At 39.0% G+C, this 12,164-nt stretch overlaps 1 protein-coding gene across 6 annotated transcripts in view; it reads left to right on the forward strand.

Moving 5' to 3' along the window:
• The window catches only part of LOC133642429 (nucleosome-remodeling factor subunit BPTF-like), a 95,053-nt gene that overhangs the window by 42,385 nt on the left and 40,504 nt on the right, over window positions 1-12,164 (forward strand). For 5 of the 6 annotated variants that reach the window (XM_062036602.1, XM_062036605.1, XM_062036600.1 and 2 more), the window contains 4 exons: window positions 3,603-3,726; window positions 3,800-4,052; window positions 7,279-7,409; window positions 7,473-7,563. In XM_062036602.1, coding sequence (XP_061892586.1) covers window positions 3,603-3,726; window positions 3,800-4,052; window positions 7,279-7,409; window positions 7,473-7,563 — 599 coding nt within the window. The remainder of the gene's footprint in view (window positions 1-3,602; window positions 3,727-3,799; window positions 4,053-7,278; window positions 7,410-7,472; window positions 7,564-12,164) is intronic. The other variant, XM_062036601.1, reaches the window with a different exon arrangement.

Here is a 12,164-nt window from a genome sequence, read left to right on the forward strand (position 1 = left end):
ATTCAACTCTGAGGTGTAGGGTTGCAAAAATAGAAAAAATTAAATAAATTTAAAAAAAAAGTTAGCATGTGTCACATACCAAGGTATGTAACTGAGGTGTAGGGTTGCAAAATTAACAAAACATTTTTTATTTTTTTTAAAGTTAGCATATTTCACATACCAAGTTATTCAACTTTGAGGTGTAGGGTTGCAAAATTAGCTTAAAAAAAAAAAGTTAGCATGTGTCACATACCAAGTTATTCAACTCTGAGGTGTAGGGTTGCAAAAATAGAAAAAATTAAATAAATAAATAAAAAAGTTTGCATGTGTTACATACCAAGGTATGTAACTCTGAGGTGTAGGGTTGCAAAAATAGAAAAAATTAAATAAATAAATAAAAAAAGTTTGCATGTGTTACATACCAAGGTATGTAACTCTGAGGTGTAGGGTTGCAAAATTAGCTAAAAAAAAAAGTTAGCATGTGTCACATACCAAGTTATTCAACTCTGAGGTGTAGGGTTGCAAAAATAGAAAAAATTAAAGAAATAAATAAAAAAGTTTGCATGTGTTACATACCAAGGTATGTAACTCTAAGGTGTAGGGTTGCAAAATTAACTAAACATTTTTTCCTTTTTTTAATGTTAGCATATTTCACATACCAAGTTATTCAACTTTGAGGTGTAGGGTTGCAAAATTAGCTAAAAAAAAAAAAGTTAGCATGTGTCACATACCAAGTTATTCAACTCTGAGGTGTAGGGTTGCAAAAATAGAAAAAATTAAATAAATAAAAAAGTTTGCATGTGTTACATACCAAGGTATGTAACTCTGAGGTGTAGGGTTGCAAAATTAACTAAACTTTTTTTTTTCTTTTAAAGTTAGCATATTTCACATACCATGTTATTCAACTTTGAGGTGTAGGGTTGCAAAATTAGCTAAAAAAAAAAAAGTTAGCGTGTGTCACATACCAAGTTATTCAACTCTGAGGTGTAGGGTTGCAAAAATAGAAAAAATTAAAGAAATTCAAAAAAAAGTTAGCATGTGTCACATACCAAGGTATGTAACTCTGAGGTGTAGGGTTGCAAAATGAGCTTAAAAAAGTTAACATGTCACATACCAAGTTATTCTACTCTAAGGTGTAGGGTTGCAAAATTAGCAAAAAAAAAAAAAAAAAAAGTTAGCATGTGTCACATACCAAGTTATTCAACTCTGAGGTGTAGGGTTGCAAAAATAGAAAAAATTAAAGAAATTTAAAAAAAAGTTAGCATGTGTCACATACCAAGTTATTCAACTCTGAGGTGTAGGGTTGCAAAATTAACTAAACATTTTAAAAAAAAATTAAAGTTAGCATATTTCACATACCAAGTTATTCAACTTTGAGGTATAGGGTTGCAAAATTACCGGTTGCTAAAAAAAAAAAAAGTTAGCATGTGTCACATACCAAGTTATTCAACTCTGAGGTGTAGGGTTGCAAAAATAGAAAAAATGTAAGAAATAAAAAAAAAAGTTAGCATGTGTCACATATCAAGGTATGTAACTCTGAGGTGTAGGGTTGCAAAATTAACTAAACATTTAAAAAAAAAATTAAAGTTAGCATATTTCACATACCAAGTTATTCAACTTTGAGGTGTAGGGTTGCAAAATTAGCTAAAAAAAAGTTAGCATGTGTCACATACCAAGTTATTCAACTCTGAGGTGTAGGGTTGCAAAAATAGAAAAAATTAAAGAAATTTAAAAAAAAGTTAGCATGTGTCACATACCAAGTTATTCAACTCTGAGGTGTAGGGTTGCAAAATTAGCTAAAAAAAGTTAGCATGTGTCACATACCAAGGTATGTAACTCTGAGGTGTAGGGTTGCAAAATGAGCTTAAAAAAGTTAACATGTCACATACCAAGTTATTCTACTCTAAGGTGTAGGGTTGCAAAATTAGCTAAAAAAAAATAAAAAAAAAAGGTAGCATGTGTCGCATACCAAGTTATTCAATTCTAAAGTGTAGGGTTGCAAAGTTAACTAAAAAAAAAAAGTTAGCACACTGTTGTAACACGTGGCTTGGCATTGTCTTGCTGAAATAAGCAGGGGCGTCCATGGTAACGTTGCTTGGATGGCAACATATGTTGCTCCAAAAGCTGTATGTACCTTTCAGCATTAATGGTGCCTTCACTGATGTGTAAGTTACCCATGTCTTGGCCACTAATACACCCCCATACCATCACACATGCTGCCTTTTACACTTCCACCCTAGAACATGTCTTGACCACTAATACACCCCCATACCATCACACATGCTGCCTTTTACACTTTCACCCTAGAACAATCCGGATGGTTCTTTTCCCCTTTTGTCCGGAGGACACAACGTCCACAGTTTCCAAAAACAGTTTGAAATGTGGACTCATCAGACCATTTTTCCACTTTGCATCAGTCCATCTTAGATGAGCTCGGGCCCAGCGACGCGTTTCTGGGTGTTGTTGATAAATGGCTTTGGTTTTGCATAGTAGAGTTTTAACTTGCACTTACAGATGTAGCGACCGACTGTAGTTACTGACAGTGGTTTTCTGAAGTGTTCCTGAGCCCATGTGGTGATATCCTTTACACACTGATGTCGGTTTTTGATGCAGTACCGCCTGAGGGATCCAAGGTGTGTAATATCATGGCTTACCTGCAGTGATTTCTCCAGATTGTCTGAACCTTTTGATGATATTACGGAGCATAGATGGTGAAATCCCTAAATTCCTTGTTGAGAAATGTTGTTCTTCAACAATTTGCTCAGGCATTTGTTGACAAAGTGGTGACCCTCGCCCCGTCCTTGTTTGTGAACGACTGAGCATTTCATGGAAGCTGCTTTTATACCCAATCATGGCACCCACCTGTTCCCAATTAGCCTGTTCACCTGTGGGATGTTCCAAATAAGTCTTTGATGAGCATTCCTCAACTTTCTCACTCTTTTTTGCCACTTGTGCCAGCTTTTTTGAAACATGTTGCAGGCATCAAATTCCAAATGAGCTAATATTTGGGAAAACTACCAAAGTTTCTCAGTGTGAACATGAAATATCTTGTCTTTGCAGTCTATTCCGTTGAATATAAGTTGAAACGGATTTGTTGTATTCTCTTTTTATTGACCATTTACACAACCTGACAACTTCACTGCTTTTGGCTTTTGTAGTAGACCCGCTATGAAGCGCTAAAAACTACAACATGGCTGACGGGCAGAACCTTTTACCTTGCTGTGTTGCTGCTATATAGTCGGCGATCGGATCAGTGCAAAGATGAGTGAGGTGACTGCGTCTAAAATACATTTGAGATAAAACCTTAACAGATAAAAGACATTCATTCAAGTAGAAGCTTTTTTTAAAAGGTTCCCGTATGACTTTCTTAGAATAAAAATATATATTTATATATTCTTTTTAAAGTTAATACAATTTTTGCATGCATCTAAATTACCGCATTTCATTAAAATGCAAAAGTTTGATTAATCTGATTGAGAAAGGAACGTTAAAAAATTTTCTTTGGGCCACAAGTGGCCCTCAAGCCGCACTTTGGCTACCCCTGGCCTAGACTATCAGTTTTGTGTTAACAAGCAAATAGGATTATGATAGTAACACTTGATATTTGTTCCTTGACCTTACAGATTGGAGAAGGAGAAGTCCCAGGGACCAGATGCCTCCAAGACCAGCAGCACCATGAAGACCACAGAGGAAGTCAAGGCCCACCTGGAGAATCAGCTGAAACAGGCTCGATTGGCTGCCCAGCAGGTGGGAAGACGGCACATCTCAACGTTTGGAGGATTTTAAATCTGCTTGTCTATTCAAAATTCTGCATTTTTAGAAACGCTTCGAGCAGCAGAGACTGTGCTCAACGCCGCCCACGCCCACGCCCACAATCACAACCACCACCACCACCACCACCACTTCTACTAGTACGCCTGTGTCCACATTCCAGAGGACAGGTCAGGTCACATCAGGGACCAAGATGGTCTTGGCCTCCAAACTGGCCTCTCCGGTCCCCCCGCAGCAAGACAAGAACTTCCACCAATCCTTTGCTTCCTGGGTCAAGGAGGGTCAGACAAACAGCACAACAGGTAACAGGTGTTTCTTTGTTTTCTTGGTATTTTCCGGACTATAGAGCGCACCGGCATATAAGCCACACCCACTACATTTTAGAAGAAAACTATATTTTCCCATATATTAGTCACTCCGGACTATAAGCCCCAGATATATACGTTATGAAAAGAGTTATTTACACAGAAATATTTTGTAAATGTTTATTTACATACCCTAATTATTTACAAACGGTGTCTGTAACAAGGCAGTAAAACGGCGCATCAAAGAAAACAGAAGTCATGGTCATGGACCCACGAGCTGCGTAAGCTAGCGCTCCAATCAGCTAAACAGACTCAATGGCCCCGTTTACACCACACACACCGGACTATAGAGCGCACCGCTATATAAGCCGCACCCACTACATTTTAGGGGGAAAAAGTAATTTGTCCATATATAAGACGCACCGGACTATAAGCCGCAGATATATACGTTGTGAAATGAGTTATTTTCACAGAAATATATAGTAAATATTTATTTACATACCCTAATTATTTATAAACGGTGTCTGTAACAAGGCAGTAAAACGGCTGATCAAACAAAACAGAAGTCATGGTCATGGACCCACTAGCTGCAGGAGCTAGCTCTCCAATCAGCTAAACAGACTGAATGGCCCAGTTTACACCACACACACCGGACTATAGAGCGCACCGCTATATAAGCCGCACCCACTACATTTTAGGGGGAAAAAAATAATTTTTCCATATATAAGACGCACCGGACTATAAGCCCCAGATATATACGTTGTAAAATGAGTTATTTACACAGAAATATATAGTAAATATTTATTTACATACCCTAATTATTTACAAACGGTGTCTGTAACAAGGCAGTAAAACGGCTGATCAAACAAAACAGAAGTCATGGTCACGGACCCACTAGCTGCGCAAGCTAGCGCTCTAATCAGCTAAACAGACTCAATGCCCCCGTTTACACCACACACACCGGACTATAGAGCGCACCGCTATATAAGCCGCACCCACTACATTTTAGGGGGAAAAAACTAATTTTTCCATATATAAGACGCACCGGACTATAAGCCCCAGATATATACATTGTAAAATGAGTTATTTACACAGAAATATATAGTAAATATTTATTTACATACCCTAATTATTTACAAACGGTGTCTGTAACAAGGCAGTAAAACAGCTGATCAAACAAAACAGAAGTCATGGTCACGGAGCCACTAGCTGCGCAAGCTAGCGCTCTAATCAGCTAAACAGACTCAATGCCCCCGTTTACACCACACACACCGGACTATAGAGCGCACCGCTATATAAGCCGCACCCACTACATTTTAGGGGAAAAACCATTTTTTCCATATATAAGACGCACCGGACTATAAGCCCCAGATATATACGTTGTAAAATGAGTTATTTACACAGAAATATATAGTAAATATTTATTTACATACCCTAATTATTTACAAACGGTGTCTGTAACAAGGCAGTAAAACGGCTGATCAAACAAAACAGAAGTCATGGTCATGGACCCACTAGCTGCAGGAGCTAGCTCTCCAATCAGCTAAACAGACTCAATGCCCCCGTTTACACCACACACACCGGACTATAGAGCGCACCGCTATATAAGCCACACCCACTACATTTTAGGGGAAAAAACTAATTTTTCCATATATAAGACGCACCGGACTATAAGCCGCAGATATATATGTTGTGAAATGAGTTATTTACACAGAAATATTTTTGTAAATGTTTATTTACATACCTTAATTGTTTCCAAATAACACGGCAGTAAAACGGCGGATCAAACCAAACAGAAGTCATCGTCTTGGACCCACTAGCTGCACAAGCTAGCTCTCCAATCAGCTACACAGACTCAATAACTCCACGGTGACGTTTTGGTGAATTTACAAAACTGAAACGATACAAAAAGAATGTCATTGTAAGTTAATAACACTAACACAGACACTCGTAAACGTGTTGGCGTATTAGCTAATGCTAACGACCCTAGCGTCATTACATTGCGATAGCACGTGCAAATATGCATGAAAACACTCCTACAGGCATCACACATTGGACGCTTTAGTAAGTAAGAATAGTTTTAGTTCTATTGTAAAACTTACAAACGTTGCTTGTAGTGATGAACTAGGAATCCAGACAAGTAGAAACGTTATGGACATCCGGTTCAAAGCTTTAAACTAGCAGGAAACACTATGGACATTCACCCAGCAGCAAACTAGCCAAAAGATGGCACCGTGGCACAAACGATAACAAACCGATTCAGCGTCTTACCTTTTTTATTGTGTTTTTTAAAACTATTTACGTTACGGACGTCAGCAAAGAAAAATCCTACATTAGTAAGTAAGAATAGTTTTAGTTCTATTGTAAAACTTACAAACGTTGCTTGTAGTGATGAACTAGGAATCCATACGCCGTAAAAAAAAAAGCAACACCGTCGTAAAAGCCGCAGGGACCAAAATGAGGGGAAAAAGTAGCGGCTTATAGTCCGGAAATTACGGTATTTGCGTTACGGACGTCAGCAAAGAAAAATCCTACATTAGTAAGTAAGAATAGTTTTAGTTCTATTGTAAAACGTACAAACGTTGCTTGTAGTGATGAACGAGGAATCCATACGAGTAGAAACGTTATGGACGTCCGGTTCAAAGCTTTAAACTAGCAGGAAACACTATGGACATTCACCCAGCAGCAAACTAGCCAAAAGATGGCACTGTAGCACAAACGATAACAAACCGATTCAGCGTCTTAGCTTATTAATTGTGTTTTTTAAAACTATTTACGTTACGGACGTCAGCAAAGAAAAATCCTACATTAGTAAGTAAGAATAGTTTTAGTTGTATTGTAAAACGTACAAACGTTGCTTGTAGTGATGAACGAGGAATCCATACGAGTAGAAACGTTATGGACGTCCGGCACTTGTACGTCCGGTTCAAAGCTTTAAACTAGCAGGAAACACTATGGACATTCACCCAGCAGCAAACTCGTCTAAAAGATGGCACTGTAGCACAAACGATAACAAACCGATTCAGCGTCTTACCTTGTTTATTGTGTTTTTTAAAACTATTTACGTTGCGGACGTCAGCAAAGACCATACATTAGCCGCACCGTTTTATAACCCGCAATGTTCAAAGCGTAGGAAGAAAGTAGCGCCTCATAGTTTGTAATTGACGGTACCTGGTTGTGTGTTTGCATGGTGGTGTGTCTTCTGTGTGATGCGTGCCTTCAGCAGTGCAGCAGAAGAGCAGCGGCATATTCCCATCTGGGCCACCTGCCAACCTGAGGACGTACAGCACACTCCATCCCACCACCGGCAACATGAACATCAGGGCCAACAGCTCGGCTTCCACTCCTCAACAAGTACGTCTGCCTTCAACCTTATTCAAGCGTACATTACCAAAGGTGACGGTTGTTTCCGCTCAGATGGTGAAAGCCGGAAGCCTCCCACAAGCTGGGACAGTGGTGAACCAGTCATGCTCCTCCGTGGTCAGAAGTCCTATGTTGGCTCAGCAAGGTATTCTTTCATTTCAGATATTTAAAGGGGAACTGCACTTTTTGGGGGGGGAATGTTGCATTTACAATCCTTACGGAAGACAATAACACGGGGGTGGCCATTACGTGGAGGGTGGAGGGTGTGTCAGTCCATCACCAGCCAGGCATTAACAAAATAGACCTAGAAATGATGGATCATCAATCTTCACCAAGACGTCACTTTCGTCACGTGATTGACATTCACGGCACCCGAGGGTCTTGTGAGATGACGCTGGCTGCTGCCAGATCATTATTAAAGGCCTACTGAAAGCCACTACTAGCGACCACGCAGTCTGATAGTTTATATATCAATGATGAAATCTTAACATTGCAACACATGCCAATACGGCCGGGTTAACTTATAAAGTGACATTTTAAAATTCCCGGGAAATATCCGGCTGAAACATCGCGGTATGATGACGTATGCGCGTGACGAAGTCCGAGTAACGGAAGTTATGGTACCCCGTAGAATCCTATACAAAAAGCTCTGTTTTCATTTCATAATTCCACAGTATTCTGGACATTTTTTGCAATTTTTTTAATGAACAATGAAGGCTGCAAAGAAGACAGTTGTAGGTGGGATCAGTGTATTATCTGCGGACTACAGCAACACAACCAGGAGGACTTTGTTGGAGCGCTAGCCGCGCTAGCCGCCGACTTCACCTTGACTTCCTACGTCTCCGGGCCGCCAAACGCATCGGGTGAAGTCCTTCGTCCTTCTGCCGATCGCTGGAACGCAGGTGAGCACGGGTGTTGATGAGCAAATGAGGGCTGGCTGGCGTAGGTGGAGAGCTAATGTTTTTAGCATAGCTCTGTGCAGTCCGGTTGCTAAGTTAGCTTCAATGGCGTCGTTAGCACAGCATTGTTAACCTTCGCCAGCCTGGAAAGCATTAACCGTGTATTTACATGTCCACGGTTTAATAGTATTGTTGATTTTCTATCTATACTTCCAGTCAGGGGTTTATTTCTTTTGTTTCTATATGCAGTTAAAGCAAGATGCTATCACGTTAGCTCGTAGCTAAAGCATTTCGCCGATGTAAAAGGCACTGAATGTCCATTTCGCGTTCTCGTCTCTCATTTTCAAGAGGATATAGTATCCGAGGTGGTTTAAAATACAAATCTGTGATCCACAATAGAAAAAGGAGAGAGTGTGGAATCCAATGAGCCAGCTTGTACCTAAGTTACGGTCAGAGCGAAAAAAGATACGTCCATCACTGCCTCTCAAGTCCTTCACTGTAACGTTCCTCATCTACGAATCTTTCATCCTCGCTCAAATTAATGGGGTAATCATCACTTTCTCGGTCCGAATCTCTCTCACGCTATTGTAAACAACGGGGAATTGTGAGGAATACTAGCTCCTGTGACGTCACGCTACTTCCGCTACAGGCAAGGCTTTTTTTTATCAGCGAGCAAAAGTTGCGAACTTTATCGTCGATTTTCTCTACTAAATCCTTTCAGCAAAAATATGGCAATATCGCGAAGTGATCAAGTATGACACATAGAATGGATCTGCTATTCCCGTTTAAATAAAAAAAAATCATTTCAGTAGGCCTTTAAGGAAAAAACGACCGACAGGGAGGCAAGAAACACTTTTTTTTTTTTTTTTTTTTTTCAACCGTACCTGCCGTCAAAAGCCTAAAGACTGAGCGCACAGTTCCTGTCTTCACAATAAAAGCCCTGCTTCCTCCTGCCTGCGCTAACAAAATAAGAGTCAGAAAGCTGGCGTGCACAAGCTAGGGAGTTTGCTGCCAATTAATTTCTTGTATAAAAAGGAGTATGGAAGCTGGACAAATAAGATGGCAACAAGCAAGCACTGTCATGTGGTATTGGACAGAGAGGAGGACTTTTTCTCCTCCATTTGAAAATGTGTAGGTTATCATCACTACTGTCTGATTCCTATCAATGCAAGTCATCACAATCATACCAACTTATATTCTTGTCTTCATGAAACAAACATGCTTGTATTATCATTAAACACCTTTCACTTGTTAACAAAAACGGCAAAATAAATCATTATAAATTATACTCATATATACAGTATATATACTGTATATATATGTGTGTAAATATATATATAAAAAATTATATTTTTATACAGTACAGGCCAAAAGTTTGGACACACCTCATTTCAATGCGTTTTCTTTATTTTCATGACTATTTACATTGTAGATTGTCACTGAAGGCATCAAAACTATGACACCTGTGAAATGAAAACCATTTCAGGTGACTACCTCTTGAAGCTCATGGGGAGAATGCCAAGAGTGTGCAAAGCAGTAATCGGAGCAAAGGGGGGCTATTTTGAATAAACATGTTTCAGTTATTTCACCTTTTTTTATTAAGTACATAACTCCACGTGTTCATTCATAGTTTTGATGTGACAATCTACAATGTAATAAATAAATAAATGGGTTGTACTTGTATAGCGCTTTTCTACCTTCAAGGTACTCAAAGCACTTTGACACTATTTCCACATTCACCCATTCACACACACATTCACACACACATTCACACACTGATGGTGGGAGCTGCCATGCAAGGCGCTAACCAGCAGCCATCAGGAGCAAGGGTGAAGTGTCTTGCCCAAGGACACAACGGACGTGACTAGGATGGTAGAAGGTGGGGATTGAACCCCAGTAACCAGCAACACTCCGATTGCTGGCACGGCCACTCTACCAACTTCGCCACGCCGTCCCATGTATATATATATATATATATATATATATATATATATATATATATATATATATATATATATATATATATATATATATATATATATACACTACCGTTCAAAAGTTTGGGGTCACATGTAAATGTCCTTATTTTAGAAGGAAAAGCACTGTACTTTTCAATGAAGATAACTTTAAACTAGTCTTAACTTGAAAGAAATACACTCTATACATTGCTAATGTGGTAAATGACTATTCTAGCTGCAAATGTCTGCTTTTTGCTGCAATATCTACATAGGTGTATAGAGGCCCATTTCCAGCAACTATCACTCCAGTGTTCTAATGGTACAATGTGTTTGCTCATTGGCTCAGAAGGCTAATTGATGATTAGAAAACCCTTGTGCAATCATGTTCACACATCTGAAAACACTTTAGCTTGTTACAGAAGCTACAAAACTGACCTTCCTGTGAGCAGATTGAGTTTCTGGAGCATCACATTTGTGGGCTCAATTAAATGCTCAAAATGGCCAGAAAAAGAGAACTTTCATCTGAAACTCGACAGTCTATTCTTGTTCTTAGAAATGAAGGCTCAAACACAAAATTGTTTGAGTGACCCCAAACTTTTGAACGGTAGTGTATATGTATGTATATATATATATATATATATATATATATATATATATATTAGGGCTGCAACTAACGATTAATTTGATAATCGATTAATCTGTCGATTATTACTTCAATTAATCGATTAATAATCGGATAAAAGAAACAAACTACATTTCTATCCCTTCCAGTATTTTATTGGGAAAAAAACAGCCTACCGGCACCATACTTATTTTGATTATTGTTTCTCAGCTGTTTGTACATGTTGCAGTTTATAAATAAAGGTTTATAAAAAATGTATAAAAAAAAAATACAAAAATAAAGCCTCTGCGCATGCGCATAGCATAGATCCAACGAATCGATGACTAAATAAATCGGCAACTATTTTTATAATCAATATTAATCGATTAGTTGTTGCAGCCCTAATATATATATACACACATACATACATACACACATACATACATACACACATACATACATACAGACGGTGGCAGAGGGGTTAGTGCATTTGCCTCACAATACGAAGGTCCTGAGTAGTCCTGAGGATCTTTCTGTGTGGAGTTTGCATGTTCTCCCCGTGACTGCGTGAGTTCCCTCCGGGTACTCCGGCTTCCTCCTACCTCCAAAGACATGCACCTGGGGATAGGCCCCTCCTACCTCCAAAGACATGCACCTGGGGATAGGCCCCTCCCACCTCCAAAGACATGCACCTGGGGATAGGCCCCTCCCACCTCCAAAGACATGCACCTGGGGATAGGTTGATTGGCAACACTAAAAGGTCCCTAGTGTGTGAATGTGAGTGTGAATGTTGTCTGTCTATCTGTGTTGGCCCTGCGATGAGGTGGCGACTTGTCCAGGGTGTACCCCGCCTTCCGCCCGAATGCAGCTGAGATAGGCTCCAGCGCCCCCGCGACCCCAAAAGGGACAAAGCGGGTAGAAAATGGATGGATGGATATATATATGTGTGTGTGTGTGTATATATATATATATATATATATATATATATATATATATACATATATATATATATATATATATATATATATATATATGTATATATGTATATATATATATATATGTGGTGCCGTTTTGGCATTTACAGTAATACACCCAAAATTCTACACTTGTTGATTTGCGGTAAAAATAAACTGGCATCTTAGGTGCCAAAATGTTTACTGTAAAATTGCAGTTTTTTTTATTTACAGTAAGAAAAACAAATGCAAATTTTACAGTAAAAATCTGGCAACTGAGCTGCCTTTTTTTTTTTTACCATAAAAGCAGCAGTACAGTTTTTCCATTTACAGTA

This window comes from Entelurus aequoreus, linkage group LG25 (assembly GCF_033978785.1).
Source record: "Entelurus aequoreus isolate RoL-2023_Sb linkage group LG25, RoL_Eaeq_v1.1, whole genome shotgun sequence".
NCBI classification, from domain to species: Eukaryota; Metazoa; Chordata; class Actinopteri; order Syngnathiformes; family Syngnathidae; genus Entelurus; species Entelurus aequoreus.